We start from the raw sequence: 27,907 nt of genomic DNA, 5'->3' as shown, positions 1-27,907 counted from the left end.
TGTGACTTTCTGGAGAGCGGGGTCCTCATTATCTTGCCTCTGCCTGCATTGCTTCAGTAATTCTGAGTCTTCAGTATTTATTAACGGAATGGATCGTAGGACACTGACAGCATTTCAAACAGACGAAACTTGCCGCCGATCATTTAAATGTCAGAAAATTAACAGATCATAGGACACTGACAGCATTTCAGAGCACCCGCGCGTGCGCTATCGGTCTCCGAGCACTAGGGAGTAAACCCCGCCCCTTAACCAGGGTTAGTATAACTACTGCGCATGCGCGCCACGGGGCCTGTCTGTCTGTCTGTCGGCGCTATCAATAAAGTTGTAGTGAGCTAAGCCTCTTCTTTTTCTTGGCAAGATGGCGGAGTACGACTTGACTACTCGCATCGCTCACTTTTTGGATCGGCATCTAGTCTTTCCGTTGCTTGAGTTTCTCTCCGTAAAGGAGGTGAGCGGGGCCTTAGGTGCGAGGAAGCTGTGGGAGCGCGTGAGGTGCGGGGCAGGCCCGCGGGGCGGCGGCGGGAGCCCGGGCCTGCCTGACACACGTGTGGGGCGGCAGCGAGTTTGGTCCCGGCTGGGCAGTCAGGACCTCCTGGGAGTTGAGCGTCATCGGGGCGTACTGGGCCCGGGAACTCGCGGCCCTGAGGAGGGGCGAGGTGACCATGGAAAACTCGGGGAAGAAAGCGGTCTCAGCTTTACTTCTTGAGGTGGCCGGGCCCCAGGGACTTCCTGTCCAGGAAGTGAACGCTGCGCCGCTGGCTTCGCTGAGCTTCACTTCGGACCCACTACTCAAAGCCAATGGGCGGGTTAGAGATTTTCCTTTTCCTTCCGGGAACTCTGGGAAGGGTTGTGCTTGCTTGCCGGATCGTTTGGATTTATTTTCTGACATTTAAATGAAATATCCAGCACTTTAAGTCCCATAAAGTTGTGCGTTCTTTGCATTGAGTTTTCTTGGTCTTTCGATAAGTAGCCAATTCTACCAAGTGAAGCAAAGTTTGTCGGATGGGGACGGGGACCCACTCCCTCCCACCCAAAAAAGCAAACCCGACACATTTTAACCTAAAAGTTCTTTCCCAGTTATAGATACATATACTTGGAGTGATTTGAATTGGTGGGTGACGTTCATTTTAAGCTACTCAAGATATACTGAATAAGTACTATGGCCTTGGTACTTCGTTTTTAAAAATGCCTCCGTCCTAAGAGTTTTGAAATACTGAGCTTAGGTTGTTCTTTGAGTTTATTGGGAAATGGATGCATTTTAATAATCATAAGGTAGAATTACTGTGATGAAAGCATTAGAATATAGGCCAGAAAGATAAATGAATTCTGTTTCTGGAAGCAGATTTAAACATAAGTCTATCTAGGGAACTCCTTATTTGGGAAATAGATGTCCCTCAATAGCAGTAAGAATAAGCCCTACAAGTAAACATTAATTTGTTCAGATAACTTTTCAAATTTTCTTGTATATGGTTCGTTAAACATATAATCCTCAAATTCATACGATCTTTCCCTAAGCACATATAGACAACTCTGAAGTTACTGATATTAGGAAATACCCAGTTTATTTTTTAAATGTTCAAGAATGTCTTTCCTTATAAAGCTTTATTTTGAAAGGATATAGTTTTGCCTTGGTGTTTCTTCACATAGGATGTACGTAAACCTATATTTTAGAGCTTGATTATAATAGTCCAGTCTGCCTTCTGTTTTCTTTTCTGGATAAATAATAGAGAAATAACCATATTTTGAAATCCTTTGCCAGCTACTTGTAGAAATGTTTCTAAACTAACCAAACTTCACATTTTCATGTATTCTTTATACTTCCATTTTCCAAGGCAGATAAAAGGGAGGAATATGTAAGTGTAAATTAGTATATCATAGGGCAAAACAACTGTAAATGGCGGCTGAGAATCAGTGGAAAGTAACTGTGCTCAGTACTTTCTTCCTTGGAGAGAATGTTGGTGAGATGGCCATAATGCACCCAAGAGGTTGCTGGAATATTTATTGAGCAATTACTAAGTATAGGCTACTGTGGAAATGTGATAAATCCAAGGTAAAACCCAGACACCTCACCACTAAAATCGTACCTATCTTTTAGAGGAGATGAAGGTCTATTAAGCATAAGGCAAAAAGTGACATGTCAGAAAAGTACTGGCAGAGTGCTATCAAAACTGAGGAGACTCTAATCTGGGCAGAAGGACTTTGAGGAAAAGAGGCCTTAAGTTGAGTTTTGAAGGATAGGTGGTTAGGAGAGTCAGTGACCAGGATACATGAGGACAATTTGAAATGTTGGAGAATATAAGTTTACAGAGAGCGGGAACTTTGTTTGGTTCTTTGCTCTATTCTCAGCGTGTAAAATAGAGTCTGGCATAAAGGCTTTGAATGATTATTTAATAAATGAGTAAATAAATACATATTTGTATCTTCTGTGTGGCCCCCCCCCCCCGCCCCAGTTAATCCTCACCCGTGGATATTTTTTCCAATTATTTTTTAGAGAGAGTGAAAGGGAGGGGGTAAAGACACAGAGAAATATCCATATGAGAAAGACACACCGATTGGTTGCCTCCCACAGGTGCCCCAGTCGAGCCTACAAAGGTACGTACTTACCCTTGACTGTAATCGAACCCAGGACCTTTCAGTCTGCGGGCCAATGCTCTAACCACTTAGACGCACTGACTAGGGCAGGTTTTTATTTTATATAAATGGAATTAAGCATTCACCATCTTGTACTGCTTTGTGTGACTTTTTTTTTTTTTTAATGTATTTTATTGATTTTTTACAGAGAGGAAGGGAGAGGGATAGAGGGTTAGAAACATCGATAAGAGAGAAACATCGATCAGCTGCCTCCTGCACACCCCTTATTGGGGGTGTGCCCGCAACTAAGGTACATGCCCTTGACCAGAATCGAACCTGGGACCCTTCAGTCCGCAAGCCAACGCTCTATCCACTGAGCCAAACCAGTTAGGGCTGTGTGACTTTTTTTCATTCAACATTGTGAAGTTCATCCAAGTTTTAGGATGGCAGTAGTTTGTTGATTTTCAGTGCTGAATGTTAAGTCATTTTATTTGTGTACTAGAGGCCTGGTGCACAAAATTCATGCACGGGTAGGGTCCCTAGGCCTGGCCAGCACCAGGGCCTTCCTTTGTTCTGTGCCACCCCCTGGTGGTCAGCGCACATCATAGCTGGCGATTGAACTCCCGAGGGGATACTTAGCATATTAGCCTTTTATATAGAGAGATAGATCATAGTTTATTCAGTCTATCATTGATAGACTTGGCTGTTACAAATAGTGTTGCTATGATCATTATTGGAAATGCCATTTCTCTTGGGAACCTAGGAGCAGAATTGCTGGGTTAACTTTAGGAGATAAAAATAGCTTTCCAAAGTGGTTGTACACCTGCCATCAGAATAAATGTTTGTGCCTCTACATCAGGGGTAGTGACCCTTTTTTCTGCCACGGCCCATTTGGATATTTATAACATCATTCGAGGACCATACAAAATTATGAACTTAAAAATAAGCCTGCTATATTTGGTCAAACATTTAAGTAACTCACCCCTAATGCCTTGGCAGGGCCAGACCAAATGATTTCTCAGGCCTTATATGGCCCATGGGCCTGACATTCCCCACCCCTGCTCTACATCTATTCCAAGACTCGTGTCAAGTGTTTTAGTTTTTAGTGTGGTTTTAGTTTGATTTCCTTTTATGATTAATTACGTTTAGAACCTTTCTAATGTCTTTTGGGTATTTGGTTAAGTTTTATTGATATAGGCATATTAATCTTTTTGCCGTTTTCAATTGGATCCTCTCTCACTATTTCGTAAGAGTTCTTTTTTAAATATATTTTTATTGATTTCAGAGAGGACGGGAGAGGGAAAGGGAGATAGAAACATCAATGATGAGAGAGAACCATTGATCGGCTGCCTCCTGCACACTCCCTACTGGGGATCAAGCCCACAACCCAGGGATGTGCCCTTGACCGGAATCGAACTTGGAACCCTTCAGTCTGCAGGCCGATGCTCAATCCACTGAGCCAAACCAACTAGGGCTTTTGTAGTAGTTCTTTATGTGGTTTGGAAGATTCAGTTTTGATCTCATGGCTATACCATTTGACCAGTTTCATCTTTTCCTTTCATGGTGATGGTGTAAAATGTGGGAGCCTTCCCACATTGTCACTGCTTCCCACCTCCCTTGGCAAAGTTAAATTTAGTATAAAAACCTTTCTTTTGCTGAAGCCTTATATTAATGATTGTTTGATTAAAAATTTATTTTTATTACTTTCTCTTTCCCTGAATACTATTGTTAGAATCTCCAAATATTGCTTAGTACACTTAATTTCATGTTTATGAGAGTTTGCTTATTTGGTCCCTGTAGTATGGGTTACATTATATTTCTTGGACTCTCTGCAAAGCAAAAACTGATATGACATTCTGACTTAGAGAATCCTATATAATAAAATGGAATATGCAAATTGACCATCACTCCATCACAAAGATGGCTGTTCCCATAAGGAGCCTTAACGAGCAATCAGCAGGGACCTGAGGCTACGTCCTCCCCCACCCCTGTGGGGCTTGACAGGGGACCTCAGGCCGTGCCCCCCACCCAGCAGGGCTTGACAGGGGACCTCAAGGTGCGCTTCCCGTCCTGGTGCTGGGCTAGGGGACCTCAGGCTGCTCCTCCCGCCCCAGCGCCAGGCCAGGGGACCTGAGGCTGCGCCCCCCTGCCTGGCTGGGCTTGACAGGGGACCTCAGGTCATACCCCCCACCTGGTGGGGCTTGACTGGGTACCTCAAGGTGCACTCCCAGTGCTGGGTTGGGGGAACTCAGCTGTGCCCCCACCCAGTGGGGCTTGACGGGGGACCTCAGGCCATGCCCCCCACCCGGCAGGGCTTGACAGGGGATCTCAGGCCATGCCCCCCGCCCCGGTAAGGGCTGGGGGACCTCAGGTCACATCCCCCCCACCCCCGTCCTGGTGCCAGGCCAGGGGACCTGAGGCTACGCCCCCTGCCCAGCAGGGCTTGACAAGGGTGGGACTGGCCGGGTCTGGATCTAGCCCAATGTGAGGAAGGGGACGGCCGGGTCTTGATTTTGAGGTGCATGTGGGTGGGTGGGGACTTGACTCTGGGTCCCATGGTGTGCCCCAGACTCTGACAGGAGGAAGGTTTTCATATACATTTTACTAATTTTCTTTCATCTCTGACACTTATATTATAGAGAAAGGGCAAATAGCAATATTAAATTATTTTCTCTAATTAATCCCCTTTTAATGTGCACGAATTTCATGCACCAGGTCACTAGTTGGATCCTAATTATGTTTCAGTGGTATGGGTGGGGAAGCATTATAAAGGACTGTAACTGGTGAAAAAATATGTGGGGATAAAGGAGAGGCTACTTTAAATAAAGATGGGAAAACATGTGGATATTGAGATACCAAAATGTTACATCAATTTAATAGTTAAGTTCTAATTGCCATATGTGCCTACCTATGGAGTTGGTGTGGTTGTTTATTTAGGCATAGTCTTGTTCTAGAAAGGATAAAAGGTCACTTACAGAGACATGTAAAAAAATAAGATAATTAGAATTAGTTGGGAATGGCTCTGCAGTGTGCAGTTGCCTTCATTTTTAAATTATTAGGTAAATAGAATATTATTATGTTTCTGTAGGTTGTCTTCTAAGAGGGTGAATTAATAGTATGTAATATTTTATTTAAAAAATTGTATTTCAGGAAGTATATTTCCAGGTAAACTTATCTTGGTATTAATCATTTTATTTGGAAGAACTTCAGTGTACTTATTAGTATGTAATTGTCTCTTGCAGATTTATAATGAAAAAGAATTATTACAAGGAAAATTGGATCTTCTTAGTGATACCAACATGGTAGACTTTGCTATGGATGTATACAAAAACCTTTATTCTGATGATATTCCTCATGGTAAGTTTTGTCATTAAAACTGAAGCTTGTCTTGTGAACAGAGGATGTGTGAATTAAAGTTTTACGATTTATTAAAAGCTGTAGCCAAAAGTCTTAATAATTATTTAAAAGTTCTTTGGATGAAAGGTAATACTAAGGTTATAGGTCTTCTAAAGCATATTATTTTCTCACCATAAAAGATGTGAAAATGCTTTAAGACATGGTCATAAAATACCTTTAGTTTATAGTATTTAGTTCATAGTATCATCAGAGTTGTGGTTATCAATCAGATTGTTGCCTTAGAATTATCTGAGACTTGGGCAATTTTTTGGATTGACTAACTTTTTCAATTAGCATTTTGTGTGCCTTAGGGGTTTATTTTTCATCTGGGTATAGCCATGGTCTTCAAAAGTATAGTCCCCACGACCAGCATCATTAATTCTCCTGGAAGAGCTTGTTAGAAATGCAAATTCTACAGCCTAATTAGAAACCGTTGGCTGAGGCCCAGTGTCCACATTGGAGAATTACTGGTCCAGTGTTTTTCAAATCCCTGTTTTCTGTGGTAATAGATGTTCCTTAAAAAATGGTGGTCTGTAAGTTTGGAAAATACTGAAATACTCTGTATCATTTCTTTTATGCACAGAGTACTTTAAAATAATCTAAGAACTCTTTCAGTACAGAAACAATTTACTTTGTTTAAATTGACATTTCTCAAAATTTGATCACAGATCCCCTTCTGTTTTGAGAAACACTGTTCTAGTGTATACTTTGTAATATATAATGCAGTTATTACATTAAACATAATCATCTTTTGGCTTATATTACAGTTCCCTGCAATAACATTCACTCTTTAAATTTTAGTTTGTGATGAAAAGTTCTTATTGAAACTTTAAAACATGCTAGCAGTGTAGGTTATATGTGAATTTTCTCTGACTCTTCATGATGCAGTAAAAAGAAACTATAGAATTGGGTTTGAGAGATTACAGAACTAGACATTTATAGCAAAAAGAGAGATTACTGACTGGATTTAAATCCCATTAAACTTAGCTGAAAATGTAGTAATAATATGTAAACTACTCTGAACCTCTGTTCAGAAACTCTGGAATAATATATTCACCTGAGAGAATTTAATGAGAACAAATACAAAAACACTGGGAATGAAGTCTCTGAAATGTAGAATTAGATCATTTTTCCTTTGACACTTCTCCCTTCTTCCCTTCCCTCTCCCAGGCTGTATCTCTCTATTCCCCAGTTTCTCTTGAGTAAAATGATTCCTTCCTTTATGTGCCTTATCATTGCTAGAAAGAAGAAATTTGATCTGGGAAAGTTATTGAGTTGGTGGTTATTGGCATATGAATCTATTAGGGTAAATACATATATGCACAATTTAAGTAAAATGAAAATTTCCAGAGACATCCTCCTGGGGAGCAGTTATAGTTTAACATTATAGTACTCCTTTGCATTTTTAATTAGCTTTGAGAGAGAAAAGAACCACAGTTGTTGCACAACTGAAACAGCTTCAGGCAGAAACAGAACCAATTGTGAAGATGTTTGAAGATCCAGAAACTACAAGGCAAATGCAGTCAACCAGGTAACCTCTCCCCTAAGTGGAATTATAAAAATTCTCTTTCCAGGATTAATACAAATGCTAACTTGAACTTTGATTGATTCCTTTATATATTGTTTTTCATTTATCCTTATTGTGTAGGGACCAGAAAGTCTTAATGTTAATATTAAATTCTTTTTAGAACTTCTTTACCATGTACCTAAATCTGATTATGTTGCATCAGTTCTGTCTCCTTGGCAATGTCTGGAGACATTTTTGGTTTTCACAACAGGAGGAGTGATATTGGCACCTAGCAAGGAGCAGCCAAGGATGCTGCTAAACATTATAAAATACATTGGACAATATCCTACCCTCCAAAAAAGAATTACCCAACCCGAAATGTCAGTAGTACTGAAGTTGAGAAACGCTGTGCCTAGAGCACGTGCGTTGTTAGCTGTAAGGAAAACCTGAGCTCGCTTTATCAGTTTGCTACATTCTCCCTTATCCTTCCAACCTGATGCCCAGCCCAAGGAGGGTAGTGTAGAGCTGATAAGGTTATTTTATTCCTAACTTCTCCTTAGCTAGAAAAAACTTATTGTTTGGTTTCCAAGAAAACGTTTTGCCTTACTCTGACTTAATATCACTAATGGAAGCCCTTTAAATTATTTAAAATGTTTGAAAATAAAATCTACTAAATTTAATATTGCCTTTCGGTAAATCTTAGCTACCAATGTATTCCCTTGAGAAATTGCAGATTTTGCCATGTTGTACCTTTAGTTCTTATGATATGTTACCAAGTCAAATTTTAGAGAGGTTGGCTCTGAATTTTCACTTGTGATTTGGGAAAGTATTACCAGATATTTTTTAGAAAGCAGCAAATACTACATTATTGCTATCTCATATTATAATGTATTTTACTATACCACACCATATTTTACTACATACATATATATCTACACACAGGTGTCCATATACACATACACAGAGATAGCTATGTTTTATAAAGCTAACATGTATAATATGTATTTATATATAGCTATCTGTATGCGTGTACATATACATATGTAATACTTAACTACTTACATATATTTATGAGTAATTGTAGACCTTCAAGTCACATGTAAGTAACCACAAGGGACAGCTGAAATAATCCAGAAATTAGGGTACAATAGGAAATTTAGGATTTAAATTGTAAATTTAGTCTAGTCATGTGAACACTCGGATATAATGGGATTTAGTATATAAATAAGGTAAATATGGATTTGTTTACCAAATATTAGAAAGAGAGAACTCCTTGTAGCTTAATATACACTAAATTGGAGATAAATGAAAGGATGGAATTGTGTGTTAAAAACTTGTAACCCAATTAAACATGTAAACTATTTAATCTTTTTATGTTGAAATTTCATATTCTGTATTATAATATACCCATGTTAATTTTAGTGATATCATATCCACCCCTCATTAAATAACTCTTCAAGTAAAAGTATGCTCCTGAAAGACATGCCACAGCATACATCCTGGGAGGATCATTAAAAAATGTTTTTATATTTAAAAATGCCTAGCAAGTAGGCAGTGGCACCCATCTATCACTTGTTCCTTGGAGTCTTTCTCACCATTTTACCATCCTTCCAACATATCAGATTATGCAAAGCTAAAAAAATAAAAAGTTGAATTGGGTTGACACTTTGGTATAGATAATAATTACATAGGGTGTGTAGCATACATGTCCTATAAGTTAGGCATGATTTATTAATCTTGTAAATTTGCTAAATTACAGTCCTTGTGAAAAATACTAACAAATTGTGAGGGGTACAAAATTTTTATATAGGATTAATTCCTACTAGTTTGTACAGTCCACATATTCCATTCTTTGTTCTGTGATAATCTCTATTTAAAATGTACACTCAAGATAGCAAATATAGAAACTGTATATACGATGGGATTGTGTCCTGGTAGACCCATGGTAACTTGAAAATATCATAAGTAAAAAATGCATTTAATACACTTAACCTTTCCAACATAGCATATAGCCACACATATGTTGATTAAATTCAGAACGCTTTCATTAGCCTACAATGGGGGAAAAATTATCTAATACTGTGAATACACTGTAGAGTGTCAGTTGTTTATCCTCATGATCGCAAGGCTGACTAGGAGCTGTGACTTACTGCTGCTCCCCACCATCATGAGAGAGTTAACACACTACATATTGCTAGCCCATTAAAAGATCAAATTTTAAAGTATGTGTTATTTTTGCACCATTGCAAAGTTGAAAATTCGTAAGTCAAACCATCTTAAGTCTGGGACCATATGTATCATTTAAAGTAAGTTATCACCTAAGTTGACTATTGGATCTCACTATAAAAATAGTCAGAATGTTCTGGTTTTATTACCTAAAAACACTTCTAAAAGGGCATTACCATGGATGTGGTATGACAGAACACATGGTTTTCAATTAGGACTAAAAAATCTGAAATGAATTTTGAAACTTGCAATTCTTGAGTTTCTATTTCTTCAAAACATTTACTGTTCTGTTTATTTTATTCTGGAAGTCTTATTTTATTTCTGGTGTTTGGGTATTAAGGTATTTAAAGTGACTTTATGTGGATAATAAGTTAGAAGTTGGATGTGCTTATTTTTTTTGTGGACTATGAAATACAGTAATGTTTGTTCTTATTAAGGGATGGTCGGATGCTGTTTGACTACTTGGCGGACAAGCATGGTGTAAGTAGTGTCTTTAAAATTTTTATAGTTGTCATGTTATAAGGGTAATTAAAAAATAGTGCTGTATAAATAGGTTCCTTGTTCTACAGGAATAGCCTAATTTTCAGATCCATTCATTAAGTGTAATATCTGGTATGTTTTTGAAACCAGATTTTAAAAATTGGTAATGATAGAAAAATAATATACCTATCTTTAGGTAACAGAAGGTCTCAAAACTTTGGATTTATTTTTTTAGACTAATCAGATAATAATGTTTTATGTTTCTGATGGATTAACTAAAAGTAAAGACAGAACTAAATTTGAATGAGAAATGCCTTGAGTAATAAAATTAAGTAATACTTTGGCTGCCTTGTGGAATAAAGTAGCTCTTAATATTATCAAGGCCTTCATAAATACCCAAATTCACAAGTAAAGGAATGATACAGGCTTTTCTAGCCATCTCCCAATCTCTTTTCCCTTGTGTTAACTCAAAGCATAAGGCTTTGCATACTATCACTTCTGTAACTTGCATTCAAGTGTTCTCTCTCATTTAACTATTGTAACAAGAGGCATGCTGACCATTGTGCAGAATACTTTTTCTGGTTTCCATGTAGAATGTTTAGTGGGTTTATTAATGATCTAGTTTGGAGCTCTTATATTTCTTCACTTTTTCTTGCATCAACTCTAAAAGTTGGCATAATTTTGGGGCCAGTTTTCACAGAGAACAGTTTATTGTACATATTATTTGTACTGAATCACAAAACCTTACATATGTCTGATTGTTGTCTAAGCTCGGTCACCAGCTAAGACGCACACATCAAACCTTCAGCAGCAATTCAAGTTTGTATCAATTGTTAACAAAGTAGGTACATGACAAATTATAATTCTTTGAGGCCAGAACTATGAATGTTAAATTTACCAATTCTTAAATTTATGTTTTGAGGGTATTTATTTTTTATGGCAACTTTAAGAATACTTTGACAGAATTGACTTCTTCAGCATTTAAAGGAGTAAATTTTTTAAAAATAGAACTTCAGTTTTTTTTTTTCGTTTTTTTTTTTTCTTTTTTTTTAGTTTAGGCAAGAATATTTAGATACACTCTACAGATATGCAAAATTCCAATATGAATGTGGGAATTACTCTGGAGCAGCAGAATATCTTTACTTCTTTAGAGTGTTGGTAAGTAATTTTTTTCTTTGTCCTCTCTTTTGTAGGATTCCCTTGGATTCTCAAAATATATCTATAGATTTGGGTCTGTCTGTCGTGTTTTCAACAGTTGTTGGTAAAAGGATTAAAAAACAACTTTCCCCAAGAAAAAAACAAATAGATACAGGAAACCCTATACAGAGCCTCAAAATTTGGAGGGAGACTGAACTTGTCCTTGGAATCCCCAAAAGTGGGAACCCCTGATTTGTTATTTATGTATAGTGTATTTTAACATTAGCAGAATCTGTCATGAAGTGATATTGCTGTACAGCACAGTGAGTGGCACATTGTCAGTGCTTAATATTCATTGAATAAATCCATTATTCTGATATTCCTTAAACTTGTTCTAAACAACTGTGGGAATGATCTGCCTTAATAGTAACTTTATTTCCATTTAGTTTTGTAATCAGGTATCTATATATATATATAAAGACTAAGCGATCGAATGACCGGTCTACCAGCACTATGACATGCACTGACCACCGGGGGCAGACGCTCAACACAGGAGTTGCCCCTTGGTGGTCAGTGCACTCCCACAGCCAACCTCCCGCGGGCCCCTTCCCCCACCGGCCAACCTCCTGCCACCCCGATTGGCCCTGATTGTCTCAGGCCAAGGGACCCCCACCCATGCACGAATTCATGCACCAGGCCTCTAGTTAGAATATAAAAATCTCAATGGTTTTCCGTTATGCAGGGAGTGGAGTTTAAATGGTACTATTTCAAGCAAATTCCAATAATAACTTGCCCTGTTATCTTTATTTGTCTGACAAGTTCCTAAATTCAGTGCTTTTGTTAGGGAAGAATTGTGTGAAGCTAAAGAAAAAAATTAGACCTTCAAATAGATTTTTTTCTCACTCTGCCTTCTCCTTAAGTAATTGTATCAATAAATGCCTTCTGGAGTTGTCAGAATACCCTGTATTTAACCTCTCATTTGAGAAATTATAATTTGTTACTCACTTCAGGTTGGTAAGCAATACCTAAGTCTCTGATTTCTCTAGAAAAGACTTGCGGCTGCTATTTTAGTTGTATTCTTGGAAATTAAATTTTCTATTTTTGGGAGGGGGCAGGGGTTGGGATTAGTGTTATTAATTCAGATAATTTCTACACCTAAAAAAAGTACTTAGATAGCTTCTTCTTCTTCTTCTTTTTTTTTTTTTTTTTTTGTAAGAGAACATCTATTTGGTAAATCACAGAGGTAGAAGAAGTAATTCCTAGAAGAAATTGGCTTAGGAAACAAGTTATGGAGGTAAAGGAAGGGCCCTTGGAGGTTGGGAGTGAGGAAACGAATGGTAATGTGCCTGGTGGGGGTGGAGGGGGAAGGAAAAGGGAAAGGCATGGGCATGCTCACAGCTTTGTTTTTTAAAAATACCTTTCTCTAAAGAAATAAAGATTTTTTAGTTTATTTCCAAGATGGGTTTGGAATAATTTTCTCTTGCTCCCATTTGTAAGCAAATTCTTAATTTGTAGGTTAGCTGTGGTTAGCTTGCAAGTGCATTAAAGGTAATCAGTGATGCTAAACTTGTAGTGACTTATCAGAAAATTCCATCAGTTTTACTTTGAATATTATGAAGGATTTAGGAGAGCAAAAGTTGATTACTTTGGAAATGTAAACAGCTTAAACCAGGATTGTAAAATCAGAAGGCTGATATGATTACAGGAACATGAAAAGAGCTGGTTATTCATATCATTTGTTAATGCTGGGAGTGAATTTTGAGAATGAAGATTTAGTATCATGTTAGAGTTCTAGCACAGTAAATTTATTGTTGCTGGTCAGTGAGTGAATGTGCCATTTTGCTAAGACATGGAAACTTAAGGTAACTGCTGGAAATCCAGATATTGAAACTCTTCTAGCATATCCACCCTTGAAAGCAGGTTAGTATGAAGAGCCAACTGTAATGACATGGACTTGAGCCAAAGTAGTATGCATGAACCTTCTGGGGATTGAAAAACGTGCTGCGCTGCTACAAAAAGCTTTTATCCTAACATATATAACATATTCTAGTTTCAATGGTATTATTAGATTTATGTAGTATGGTTTTATAATTAAGTCTGAAGTTTTCTACAAGTGATAGGTAAATATTTACAGGTTTGGGGAGTTTTTATGTTTACTCTTCTTAAATATTAAGATCCAAGTTAGTGTTCAACCTTAAAAATTTCTGGGTTACTTTTAAACTTTTACATTGCCTAACAAATCTTGTGTTAGAACTCAAATGACATGTGGTTAAGTAACTGAAGACCATGATCTGAACACAAAATTAATATTTTACATTAAGAGCAATCAACATTGGATAGTGTTTAGAAACTATGTACAATTAATTTTTAAATTGCCACAAAACATTTGAGATAGGTGGGAGTTAGTCATCTCCTGTTGGCTAACAAAGCTAAGTTTTAATAAAATATAAATTATTTTACTTCTCTTTTTCTTTTGATTGAGATAGGCAGTACTATAAAAATCTGTGCATTTGTTTGAAATTTTGTTACAAGCAAAGATAAAAATCATGTTTTGGATTTGGGATGAATGCTGTTTTGCTTATTTAAAAAAAATTTTTTTTTGCAATAGCCTTTTTTCATTTCTGAATTCTTTTCTGGTGGTTGGTTATTCTTTTAAATCTATGGTTAGGGAAACATAAGCTATGAAAGAACCATTGTAACTATGATCTGAGATTAGAATTTGACTCTCCGAGTGACCTATTGTAGGTCAGTGTTGTATAAATTAAAGCTGTGTGACCCTAGAATCCACCTTTATTTTAAAAAGACTTAGTGGCTTTTTTTAATGATACGGTGAAGCATATTTGGTAGAAATTTTTTAACATTTCTTTCTATTTTAGAAGTCATTAACACTGTATTTTAATTATTTTTTTTAAATCTGCCCTCCCTGTGACCTTTGGTTCCAAATTATAACCCCTCTCCTCATTTAGTAGCTATTTGAAATATCTTAAAATGTGATTTTAAGATACAAGGACTGTTATTGATCATCTTTTTATAGGGTTTTTAACCCCACTCAATTTAGAATTTATCTACTGTTAAGTACATGCCATTTGATTTAAAAGTACTTTTTCTTGACTTAAAAAGCTTGAGTAATGACGACTTTTGGAAGCTTTAGAATATTGACCGAAATTTTGGATCTTATTTACCCAGTTAGATAATGTCAGTATAAAAGATGTCTATTTCATACTGATTTTCAGATACACAGTTTAATAACATTTTCTGAAATTGGAATGTATCTTGAATTGGTTGTGGTTTGGGTTTAACAAACATAAAATAGTGTATCCTTAAAGATGATGGCATCTTAGATTTGATGTAATATTTTGTTTTTGTTTAATCCTCACCTGAGGATATTTTTCCAGTGATTTTTAGAGAGAGTAGAAGGTAGAGAAGGGGGAGAGACAGAGAGAGAAAGAGAGAGAGAAACATCGATTGGTTGCCTCCACTACGCACCCCGACCAGGGATCAAAACTGCAACTGAGATAAATGCCCTTGACTGGGAATCGAACCCTCAACCCTTCAATCCACAGGCTGACTCTCTAACCACGGAGCAAACCGTCCAGGGCTGATGTAATAGTTTAATACTCAGATTTCTTTATAAGGATCAAACATTTTATCCTTTATAACTTGAACAGTGGTTTTATGGATTTTTATAAATTAATTTTTAAATTCCAATGAGTTTTGACACCTGTATATACCCAGGCAAGTATCACTAAATCAAGATAAAGAATATCTCTCTTTCCCCCAGAAAGACCCTTGTGCCTCTTTGTAGTCATACCTTATCCTGGTTTATCCATTGATCTGCCTTTCATCTGTAGATTAGTTATGCCTGCTCTAGAATTTCACATAAGTGGGATGAAATATGTAAGTTTGTGCCTGGCTTATTTTGATGAGCAAGATTTTGAGATTCACTTGTATTATTTTGTGTATATCAAAAGTTTGGTTCTTTTATTGCTGAGTAGTACTCCATTTTATCAATATACTATAATTTGCGTATATAGTCAGCTGTTGATGAACATTTGGATCATTTTGTTTTTGTCTTTTACAAATGAAGTTGTCCTGGATATTCAGCGTTTTCATAGATATATGTCCAAATTTAATATACAGAGTTAGTCTGTTATTTGCATGTTCTTAGAGTTTGCTAAATGTTATTGACTACATTTGAGTTATTACTGCCATAAAAGGAAGGACCTCAGTATAGACAGAGTCTGAATTAGATATTACTGTGATCCTCATAATTTAGACTAGTTTCATCATTGGATACTATTTCCTGAGTTTTTATATCAAATGATGTTGTAATCTCTTTACATGTATTATATCATTTAGATTGTACAGCAGCTGAGGTGTGTTCTGTTACTATATCCATTTTGTAAATGAGGAAGCTAAGATGGTTCAGCTCTTTATACTAAGTGATAGAGCCAGAATTATTGGTGGCTGGATTTCCAGTCCTGCCCATGCAATTTTATGTAACATGTAATTGTAATATATACTAATAAAATGTTATAACTATACTACCATGTAAATGCTTCAATGAAAAATTAAATTCAAAATTTTAACTTAGGGTTATATTCTTTGTGCAATACCCTCACTTGCTTCTGCTGCTTTAGCACATCTGATCAGTTCAGAGTCTTTCTATTTAATTATCTTGCTCTGTTTTGAGTGTCCTCCTTTACTCGTTTTTGTCATTTAGCATAGTCTGTATAGGTGTTCTGGGTTTATGACCCTCTTCTAACAGTGGCAAGAAAAGGTAAGGTGGCCCTTGGTCCACTTTTGTAGGTTAAGACTAGAATATAAAATTCATAGCTTCCATGATCAAAGTTTAAATTTTGGACGAATTACACTGTCCTTACATCAGTTCCCTGTCTTTAAAATGTGAATAAAACATTATTATTTACCTTTTAGGATTTTTGTTAGAATTATATGAGAAAACAAACTTTTATTACTCAATACATGTTCCTTTGATAATAATTGTCATTAACCAGTAGACCTTTTTTTCTCCATAGCCCCTTCCATTTGTATCATAATCTGGAAAAATTTTTTTGTTCTGGAAATAATTCCTCTAAATTAAAAATCAGACCCCACATCTTCACTCCATTGATTTTAGCAATAAATTGCCTCTGAATCTAATGGTTTCCAAAGTTGTAGGTACCTAAAATTTTATTAGTTGTATGTGAATTATCTGAAATGGATTACACAAAAACACTGGTGCTGTGTCCTAGTTTTATGTCACTCTTTACTTTCTGACCTAGGCTGAATATTAAAGACCTGAAGTTTTTTTTATTTTAGTATAATTAAGTTATGAAAGTGGTTTGAATCAGTGTGATCTAGTAAAGACTTAGATGGCTGGAATTTTTGGGTGGAGAGCCACTGATCTTTTAGTAGACTAGATGGATTTAGGGTATAGAATATAATTAATTATTGTATCTCAAATAGGTTCCAGCAACGGATAGAAATGCTTTGAGTTCACTCTGGGGAAAACTGGCCTCTGAAATCTTAATGCAGAATTGGGATGCAGCCATGGAAGACCTTACACGGTTAAAAGAGACCATAGATAATAACGTGAGTTCAACACTTTTGGTTATTTTCTGGAATTTCTATGTGTCCTTCATATTTTTTGTGTACTTCAAAAAAAAAGGAAGAAGAAGAAAACAAACTAAACTAAAATGTTAAGTTTAGCTTCTGTTGGCCGGACATAAAAAGCACAGTGAGTTGACTAGTTTCATTGAATCTCCTTGAAAGAAGCTGTCGCTTCTTTTGGCTCTTACAGGAAAGAACTCAGTTTTCATTTTGGTTAACAACTGTACCTTTTTTATCTGTATCAGTGAAAATTACACAATACTGTTAGTTCCACCTATTATTTAAAGTCCTATGCAGAAGATGACAGTTTTCATCTGTAATGCTTAATAAAACGACTTCTTTTGGAGTGCTTAGTTCATTTCTTACTTTAAAAATATTTTCTGAAATAACTATAATTTACAGCCTCTGTACAAATGGCTTAGTGGACATTATTGATTCTGTCTCTGAAAATGAGGAAATTTTTAATGTTGAGGATCATATAGAGTAGTGTTGTCTAGGACGGTGGTCGGCAAACTGCGGCTCGTGAGCCACATGCGGCTCTTTGGCCCCTTGAGTGTGGCTCTTCCACAAAATACCATGGCCTGGGCGAGTCTATTTTGAAGAAGTGGCGTTAGAAGAAGTTTAAGTTTGAAAAATTTGCCTCTCAAAAGAAATTTCAGTCGTTGTACTGTTGATATTTGGCTCTGTTGACTAATGAGTTTGCCAACCACTGGTCTAGGAGATTGGACTTTGATCATAATGACCCTACCTAGCACATGCCTTAGAAAATTTCCATTTTTAACTAAAATTCTGAGATGAGCAATGTTCATTGCCTTGCCTCTTTCTCATATATTAATATTTCCTATGTGTACTTTTTTAACCCTTTAGTCTGTGAGTTCTCCTCTCCAGTCTCTTCAGCAGCGAACATGGCTCATTCATTGGTCTCTGTTTGTTTTCTTCAATCACCCCAAAGGGCGCGATAATATTATTGATCTCTTCCTTTACCAGCCACAGTAAGTTAATTCACTACATAATTTTGGTTTTAATTATATGAAATTATATAGGTTTTTTTAAAAACAAAAATGTACTTCTCCCTAGCATTTGAATTTGTTGCCATTTCCCCCCCCTCTTCATGTAGTACATGTATTTGTTAATTGAAAAAGCTTATATGTGGGGGGATCACTTTGTAAATTATATGTGTCTAACCACTATGCTGTATATCTGAGACTAATATAAAATAACAGGAAGCCTGGTGCACGAATTCGTGCATGGGTGGGATCCATGGGCCTGGCTGGAGATCGGGGCCGATTGGGGCCGTGGGAGGTTGGCCAGCCTCAGGAGGTTGGCTGTGGGAGCACACTGACCACCAGGGGGCAGCTCCTACATTGAGTGTCTGCCCCGTAGTGGTCAGTGCATGTCATAGCAACCGATCGTTCGGTCAACCGGTTGGATGGTCAACTGGTCACTTAGGCTTTTATATATATATAGATACTAAATGTCAATTGTAATTGAAAAAATAAAAATTTAAAAAATGGTAAAAAAAAAAAAAAGCTTATGTAACTCTTAAGAAAATAATTTGATAAAAAGTGCACTCTAAGCCTTCTAAAGTGCTATTTAAGTTTGGTCCCTGAGCCAGCATCGTAAGTATCATGCAGAATCTTGGACCTTACCCTAGAATAAGGTTGGGGAATGTCCAACCTGCTGGCCGTTGGTGTGCTCCTGCCAATGCATTATGGTGAGTTATTTGAATGTTTGACCAAATATAGCAGGCTAATTTTTGCATTGATAATTTTATATGGAATGAGAATATTATAAATATCCACATGGCCTTTGCCGCAGAAAATAGGTTCCCCCCCACCCCGCCCTAGAGAAACTAAATGCATTTTAACAATATCCCAGGTAATCCATCTATACATTAAAGCATTAAAATTAAGGCTCTAGGCCATATTATTTGGAAGGAATATATACATTCCAGGAGAATCTCTTTTATATTATCTTTGGTTGATCATCCAGCTTTTGGTGGTAAGAAATTTTACTGTTTTACTTTTAGGCAGAACTCATTTTTTAAAATTTATTCTTACATTTGAGATCAGTGCCTCTCAATTTTCTGCTCTTTATTTCCTTTTCTTTAAAAAAAAAAAATGGTTTTATTGATTTCAAAGAGAGGAAGGGAGAGGGAAAGCGAGATAAAACATCAGTGGTGAGAGAGAATCATCCATCAGCTGCCCTCTGCACACCCTCTACTGGGGATTGAGCCCGCAACCCAGGTACATGCCCTGACCGGGAATCGAACTGTGACCTCCTGGTTCATGGGTCGATGCTCAACCACTGAACCATACTGTCCGGGCATGCCCATTATTTCTTTTTTCTTTTTTTTTTTTTTTAAATATATTTTATTGATTTTTTACAGAGTGGAAGGGAGAGGAGGGATAGAGAGTTAGAAACATCGATGAGAGAGAAACATCGATCAGCTGCCTCCCGCACGCCCGCCACTGGGGATGTGCCCGCAACCAAGGTACATGCCCCTGACCGGAATCGAACCCGGGACCCTTGAGTCCGCAGGCCGACGCTCTATCCACTGAGCCAAACCGGTTTTGGCCATTATTTCTTATTTGGTTGGAACAACTGAAAATAAGTCTGTTTTAAGAAAACATTTACGATATTTGAGGATAATTTTGTGTTATCTATCCTAAATATATGTTTTTATCAGATTCTTCAGTATTTCAGTTGTTGCCCTTAGTTAATCGCCTCATTATCTGTAGCCTTCTTAAAAATCTTGATTTTTAAATTTGAAATCATATTCTAGGATTGTTAGAGCTAAGCTTTATAAATTATAGTGGCAATATTTTTGCCTGTATTCCAGTGTTAAATTTCACACCTGCTTTTCATTCAATTTGTTGAGAAGGATAGGAAGAAAACCTAACCTCACACAAATGTGTTGGGGAAAGAGAGGTGTTTTTAAATAGCCTTTTTCAGAATATTGTTTCTGACAATATAACAAAATTCTACAGGTAGTAAAGGTTACTGTAATATGGTACCTGAAACCATATTCAATTTTTGGATTCTAAACTATATAGGTATTCTAAAATATATTGATTGGCCTTGCACTTCAAATGGGTCTTTTACCCGTGCATGATTTATAACGTTATGCATTGGTTGTTTGGGAAATACTGGTTCACTGAGATAATAGATATTCCAAATACCTCACATGTTGACATTACATAATACCGAAAAATCACGTTCATTAATATCACTACTAACTCTATTAGAAAAGGCTTCAAGGATTGGAAATAGTCAAGCTCTTGGTGACATACACAAATTTTCCAAAATTCTATTTTTTGAAAACTCGGATTTTATCATTTGTTTTATTTGAAGAATAGGCTCACTTTATTTTTTAGAAAGTTTCTTCCAAATGCTCAAACCTAAGTAGCTTTGGTTTGTCCTTTTTTTCAAGTTAAAATAGCATTCTGTGAGAAAAGCAGCTAGCTCAGTTTGCAACTAACTCAGTTATACAAGTACTTTTCAACTTAAGAACCATGACACCAGAGTACATAGCAGAAGAGCTTTATACACACTTCCCATTTAGTCATACAGAACATTAAAAAGATAAGCATGCAAAGTTGGAGTTGTTAAAAATTAATAATTTTTACTGCCCAATCAAGGACGTAATTGAAATCCTTTTTTTAAAACTGCATAAGTGTAGTGGTGAAAAATAACCGTGACTACTGGTATAGTATGATGGCACTATCTTTATTTGTGCTAAGGTTACCAGAAGATTTTGATTGTTTATAATTCACTGATTTTAGTCACTTTATTAAATGATGCAGCAATCACCATAAATTAGTTGTTGAGCATTTTCATCTGCCAAAAAAAAAGAATCCTTGTACCTACTTTTTTTATAACAAAAACAGCCTTTTAGAAAAATATGGAAAAGAAAACTACTCAGTAGTATTACAGCTTTCAGTTTCCCCCAAGATATTGTGCTCACTGTTTCCACTTGTTATAGGGTCAGGTTACCATTATATTTTCTTTCTCAGTAATAATGTCTTCATGGCTTATTTTGATTTTGCGTGATTCTAACTTTTTTTCATATGAAAATACACCCAGTTGGCTTGATAGATAATTGTCTCATCCATTTTTCTGGATTGCGTATTCTTTACGTAGAATAATTATGTAGCTAGTAATTGACCTTTGTGTGTTTTTCAGTAGTCTGATAGATAATAGAAATTAATGGAAAAAGTGTCATAGTCTTCTACTAATACAATTTAATGTCATTCATAGAGTATGTGTTAAATTAATAATTTATGTAGATTATTATTTCAGGCTTTTTTTTAAATATAAAAATACTTTGGAGATAAATTATACTTTTGTCCTTGAAGTGAAAGTTTAGATGCACCTGCAGGTTAAGTCTCTTACATCATATATATTACCATTTCTGTCATAATTTTTCTGAATCTAAAATGGAGATGATTAACACATTTGAAAAATGTTGAACTTTTAAATGTAACATAATACATAAGATAAGGTATCAGGTGTAAGATAGAGCAGTGTTCATAGGCTATTAGAGATGAGCCTTGGCCACAAAATGTAGATGTTATTAGGGAAAAGAATGCATTTGTAATACAATGCCCTAGTTACTCTCCAATTTTAAAAGAAAAAAAGATTTAAAGTTCAGTTAGCACAAGAGTGTTTAATTTGTTTTCTAAATAAAAATTTTAAATTTTATTAGATAGTGTCCCAAATTTATCCTTGACTAACCTTTCTGCCTTTCCCCCCTGTATTTTCTAATTGTTCCTGATCTTTTTGATGCAGGTATCTTGCTATAGCTTAGGGTGACCGCTAAGATCCCCATCTAAAAATTTATCCTCTAAAGTTCTACCAAGTATTCTCCCCCTTTTGTTCTTTTAGCTTGTCTTTCTGGAGATGCCTTTTTCTTCTTTGTACCTATCCAAAGCCTGCCTTGTTTTTTAAGCTCCAGTGCTGGTTTACTTTATTCATGAAGTCCTGTATATTGTGTCTACCACATATTTGGTATTTAATTATGTAATGCCTTTAAACCAGTGGTTCTCAACCTTTCTAATGCCGCGACCCTTTAATACAGTTCCTCATGTTGTGGTGACCCCCAACCATAAAATTATTTTCGTTGCTACTTCATAACTGTAATTTTGCTACTATTATGAATCATAATGTAAATATCTCTGTTTTCCGGAGGTCTTAGGCGACCCTGCTAACGGTTCTCAACCTGGGTCGCGACCCACAGGTTGAGAACCTCTGCTGTAGAGCCTAAGACCATCGGAAAACACAGATATTTACATTACGATTCATAACAGTAGCAAAATTACAGTTATGAAGTAGCAACGAAAATAATTTTATGGTTGGGGGTCACCACAACATGAGGAACTGTATTAAAGGGTCGCGGCATTAGAAAGGTTGAGAACCACTATGAAAATCCTACAATTGCCTTATCTTCCCAATGAGATTATAAGTGTATTCGAGGACAGAGTTTTTATTCTTTTAACATCCTGCACATAATAGATACTTACATATTTTTTATTTGGGGGCATATTTTGTCTTATCCTTTGATTACTAAATATTCTGGCTTGCTATTAGAAAGCTGTAGAAAAACTTCTATAAAATTGCACAATTGGAGCAGGGTTGTGCTGGAGAAAAAATAAACTAAAATAGTTTTACAGACCTATTATAATATAACTTCAGAATGCAATCAATGCAGAGGCTCTTATTTAAAAGAAAAAATAATAAAATTAGATTTCAAATATAGGGTCAGTATGGTTCTTACATGGTTTATAACCCAAACAAATAACACAAGAAATAGTGTAAGAACATTTAACTAGGAACAGGTAATTGTACATGCTAAACAAATAGTAGGTTTAACATCTGTCAGTGAGACCTGGAGAAGTTAGAAGAGTCCAGTGAAGATGAAAGTTGATCTGGCCTGTAAATGTCAAGTGACAGTGAAGGAAGGAGATGATAAGAAAGCAAGTATAAAAAAGAGCACAATGGTCATGTGTAGGCTATTAACCACATCTGTAGTTTTGCTTATATTTCAACTTAAATATATAATTATTGATCGTACCAGAATGTGAACTAAGATAACTTCACAAGAATTACCCTTAATCCCCACTCCCCTCCTTTATGTACTGACCTATATACATACATACATGCGTGAATGCGCCATGGAAGGTAGGGAGCTCTGCCATTTTTGGAAGTCAAGGACCATGTTAATGCTGTGTACCAGGGGTCTGCAAACTATGGACCATGGACTAATACATCTGGCCTACTGACTTTTATGGCTTTTACATTTTAAATTGTTGGGGGGAAATGAAAAGGAATGTTGTGTGACGTGCAAATTACATGAAATTAAAGTATTTTAAAAAACATTTTTATTGATTTCAGAGAGGAAGGAAGAGGGAGAGAGAGAGAGATAGAAACATCAGTGATGAGGGAGAATCATTGATTGGCTGCCTTCTGCACTTCCCTTGCTGGGGATTGAGCCTTAAATCCAGGCATATGTCCTGCCTGGCAGTGGAACCCTGACATCCTGGTTCATAGGTTGACACAACCACTGAGCCACGCTGGCTGAGCGAAATTAAAGTTTTAGTGTTCATAAATTTTTATTTGAACATAGCCACACTCATTATTCTATGTACACTAGTCCTGCCCCCCCCATCCCCCCCATCCATGGGGGGATATGTTTCAACACCCCCAAGTGAATACCTGAAACTGTAAATATTTGAACCCTTTATAATGTTTACTATACATACATACCTATGATGAAGTTCAATTTATAAATTTTAGGTACAGTAAGAGATTAATGACAATAATAATAAAATAGAAAAATTATAACTATATGTAATAAAAGCTATGTGAATGGCTTTACGACCATTGTTAAGTAAAATAAGGGTTACCTGAACGCAAGCACTGCAATATCACAACTGGATCTGAGATGGCTACTAATTGTCTATGGGTAGGCAAGTACTGTATGGCACATCCGGGGGTGGGCAAAAGTAGGTTTATGGTTATGAGTACATGAAACACAGAGTTGATTCTTATATTATTAATTACTGTATTTTCCATATGAACAACTGTAAACCTACTTTTGCCAACCCATGTATACAGTGTGGATGTGTTTGACCAAGGAATGATCACTTTATGGGCAGGATGGAGCATGACAGCTTGAGATTTTATCACAATACTTAGAACAACTTGCAATTTAAAACTTAGGAATTATTTCTGGAATTTTTCATTTAATATTTTCAGATTATGATTGACCACAGGTAAACTGAAACTGTGCAAACCAAAATCATGGATAAGGGGGTTCTTGCTGTGTTGTCTTTGGCAGCTTTTGAAGGGTATAGTAGAGTTGAGTTGTGACAGAGATCATACATTGTTGCACTCTCCTTGCCTCACAGTTATTGCTCTGTATACTATGAGTCCCAGAGATGCCGCATACCTAGACAGTGTTTCATGTGCTGTTTATCCCCATATTCAACGTTTGTTTTGTTTTATTACTAGTGCATACTCATCCTGTCCAAGCAAGAAAAGTGGACTTCAAATGTGCTTTTAAGGCACAGTGGGGTAGGAATTATTTTGTCTCAAATTAGAAAGCAAAGCATTGAATTTGCACTGTAGGTATGCTAAAAGAATGCTATATACATCCACATTACTAGACTGTAAGCACTCATTATAATATTCCCACTGACAGCAAAGCAGCTGTCAGAAAAATTGGGAAATTTAAAACAATATCAGCAGAATTTCCTCACAGAAATTAATGAAAATGAGCCTTTAACCAAAGTAATTTTCTGCGCGGCTCTTTTGTTAGTCAAGTAAAGAAAGTCATTTTCCAATAGTGATTCTGTTTCACATTCAATTGCAGCAGCTAAAGAAATATGTCTAAAAAAAATAAACAAATTTAAAATTATTAGCCTTCGGTTTCAGTGTTGAAGATATTGGGAGCAACATCAACAATCAATTAAAAAACAATGCATAGGAATTTTAGTGGTTTTCCTTGGCTCTTGATGAGTCGATGGATGCTACCAATATGGTTTAGTTGTTAATTTGAGGAATCTGGTGGAGTGGCTGAAGAACATGTCTCTATGATAGTCTTGTGTGGAACAACTATAGGTGAAAAAATTTTTAAAGTTAAGAAAATACTAATTTAGTACAGCCTGAAATGGAATTGGCTAAGTTGTGCTAAAACTTTTGTTGGCAAATATGTATGGAGAAGAAAAAGGCTTAGCTGATCAAATTTACAAAACTTGTGAGGTATTCAGAGCTTATGATTATTGATTGCATTATTTATCACCATGTACTTTGTGGAAAATACTTGAATCTGTGGTGTTTTATTGAACCATTAGGTTCCACAGTGAGCTTATTTACTCTCATGGAGTTAACTGTTACCAATCCATGAGTTTTTGTCAGAAATAGAATATCTTGATTTTTCCCTACTATACAGCAATTGGATGGCTTCACAATGACAACTTTATTTGTGACATTTTTGAGCTTGAGGTGAGATTGGAAATTTTTTGAATAAGAAAAATAGCACTCAACCACTATTATCATACCCTGAATGGCTCTGTAAATTAGTTTTTGTTATAGCCTAGTGTTATTAAAATTCAACCTAAAATTACAAAGTGAATAGTACTTACACTGTACCAGTAACTAGAGTCCAAGTGCACAGATTCGTGCACTGGTGGGGTCCATTGGCCTGGCCTGTGGGATAGGGCCGAAACTGGCTCTCCAACATTTCCCCGGGGGTCCAGGATTGGAGAGGGTGCAGGCTAAGCTGAGGAACCCCACCAGTGCACGATTGGGGCCAGGGCCGGGGAGGGAAGCGGGAGGATGGCCAGCCAGGGAGGGACCGTGCAGAGGAGGGCTTCAGGACATGGTTGACCCGTCTTTCTCAGTCCCTATCGGCCCGGACCCCAGCAGCAAACTAACTTACCGGTCGGAACGTCTGCCCCCTGGGGTCAGTGCACGTCATAGCGAGCAGTTGAGCAGCCTTAGCATATCATTAGCATATTAGGCTTTGATTGGTTGAACGGACAACCAGACACTCAGCATATTAGGCTTTTATTACATAGGATAGTCATTTTGATGACAATTAACAAGTGTCTAGCCACTTTATACTTTTTCTTCTTTCAAAAGTTAAAAGAAAATGAGCCCTAATTGGTTTGGCTCAGTGGAAAAAGCGTCGGCCTGAAGACTGAAAGGTCCCGGGTTTAATTCTGGTCAAGGGCACATGCCTGGGTTGTGGGCTCAACCTTAGTGGGGGGACATGCAGGAGGCAGCCAATCAATGATTCTCATCATTGATGTTTCTCTCTCTCTCCCTCTCCCTTCGTCTCTGAAATCAATAAAAATACATTTAAAAATTTTTTTTAAAGAAATAAGCCCTTCATTCCCACACACAATTTCAGCAGATATGTTTTTTGAGCCCAAAATACAATTCCAGAAAGTTTTATTTTATTTTATTTTTTTTTTTATGTTTTAGTTCTCTTTATTTTTTATTTTTTATTTATTTTTATTTTTTTAAATAAATCTTTATTCAGATTATTACAATTATTTCTCCTTTTTCCCCCCATAGCTCCCCTCCACCCATTTCCCACCCCACCTTCTGCCCTTACCTCCCTCCCACTGTCCTCATCCATAGGTGTATGATTTTTGTCCATTCTCTTCATGAACCCCCCATACCCCTTTCCCCCTGAGAATTATCAGTCCACTCCCTTTCTATGCCCCTGATTCTATTATATTCACCAGATTATTCTGTTCCTCAGGTTTTTAATTCACTTGATTTTTAGGCTCGCTTGTTGATAGATACGTATTCGTTGTTCATAATTTTTCTCTTTACTTTTTTCTTCTTCCTCTTCTTTAAGAATACCTTTCAGCATTTCATATAATACTGGTTTGGTGGTGATGAACTCCTTCAGCTTTTTCTTATCTGTGAAGCTCTTTATCTGCCCTTCAATTCTGAATGATAGCTTTGCTGGGTAGAGTAATCTTGGTTGTAGGTTCTTGCTATTCATCACATTGAAAATTTCTTGCCACTCCCGTCTGGCCTGCATAGTTTCTGTTGAGAAGTCAGCTGACAGTCGTATGGGTGCTCCCTTGTAGGTACATTAACTGTTTTTCTCTTGCTGCTTTTAATATTCTCTCTTTGTCTTTTGCTCTTGGCATTTTAATTATGATGTGTCTTGGTGTGGTCCTCTTTGGATTCCTTTTGTTTGGGGTTCTGTGGGCTTCCTGGACTTGTAAGTCTATTTCTTTCACCAGGTTGGGGAAGTTTTCGGTCATTATTTCTTCAAATAGGTTTTCAGTATCTTGCTCTCTCTCTTCTTCTGGCACCCCCATAATTCTGATGTTGGTACGCTTGAAGTTGTCCCAGAGTCTTCTTACATTATCTTCAACTTTTTGGATTTTTTTTTGCTTTTTGCTTTTTCGGTTGAGTGTTTTTTGCTTCTTTGTATTTCAATTCTTTGACTTGATTCTTGTGTTCCTCTATTCTGTTTCTGGGTCTCTGTATAATATTTTTTATTTCAGTCAGTGTATGTTTAATTTCTAGTTGGTCCTTTTTCATATCTTCGAGGGTCTCGTTATATTTATTGGCCTTTTCTAGGATATTCTTAAAAAGTCTTATCAGCCATAACCGGTTTGGCTCAGTGGATAGAGCGTCGGCCTGCGGACTGAAGGGTCCCGGGTTCGATTCCGGTCAAGGGCATGTACCTTGGTTGCGGGCACATCCCCAGTGGGGGGTGTGCAGGAGGCAGCTGATGGATGTTTCTCTCTCATCGATGTTTCTAGCTCTCTGTCCCTCTCCCATCCTCTCTGTAAAAATCAATAAAATATATTTAAAAAAAAAAAAAAAAAGTCTTATCACCGTGGTTTTGAATTCTATATCCAGTCGTTTGTTTTCCTCCATTTCTTTCGTTTGTGATCTGATTCTTTGACCCCGCATTTTCACTGATTCCCTGAGTTGGTAAGGTAA

General features: G+C 36.8%; 1 protein-coding gene across 3 annotated transcripts in view; it reads left to right on the top strand.

Moving 5' to 3' along the window:
- The first annotated feature begins 289 nt into the window (after positions 1-289).
- The window catches only part of EIF3E (eukaryotic translation initiation factor 3 subunit E), a 53,376-nt gene continuing 25,758 nt past the window's right edge, over positions 290-27,907 (top strand). The window contains exons 1-7 of one of the 3 annotated variants that reach the window (XM_080646395.1): positions 290-448; positions 5,814-5,928; positions 7,381-7,498; positions 10,138-10,180; positions 11,234-11,338; positions 16,784-16,909; positions 17,795-17,919. In XM_080646395.1, coding sequence (XP_080502521.1) covers positions 359-448; positions 5,814-5,928; positions 7,381-7,498; positions 10,138-10,180; positions 11,234-11,338; positions 16,784-16,909; positions 17,795-17,919 — 722 coding nt within the window. In that variant the 5' untranslated portion in view covers positions 290-358. Of the gene's footprint in view, positions 807-5,813; positions 5,929-7,380; positions 7,499-10,137; positions 10,181-11,233; positions 11,339-16,783; positions 16,910-17,794; positions 17,920-27,907 lie in introns of all 3 variants that reach the window. The other 2 variants (XM_080646394.1, XM_080646396.1) reach the window with 2 other exon arrangements.

Source organism: Plecotus auritus, assembly GCF_963455305.1.
Source record: "Plecotus auritus genome assembly, chromosome: 11".
NCBI lineage: Eukaryota > Metazoa > Chordata > Mammalia > Chiroptera > Vespertilionidae > Plecotus > Plecotus auritus.
The sequence above is the reverse complement of the archived record's forward strand: the minus strand, read 5'-3'. Positions and strand labels throughout refer to the sequence as shown.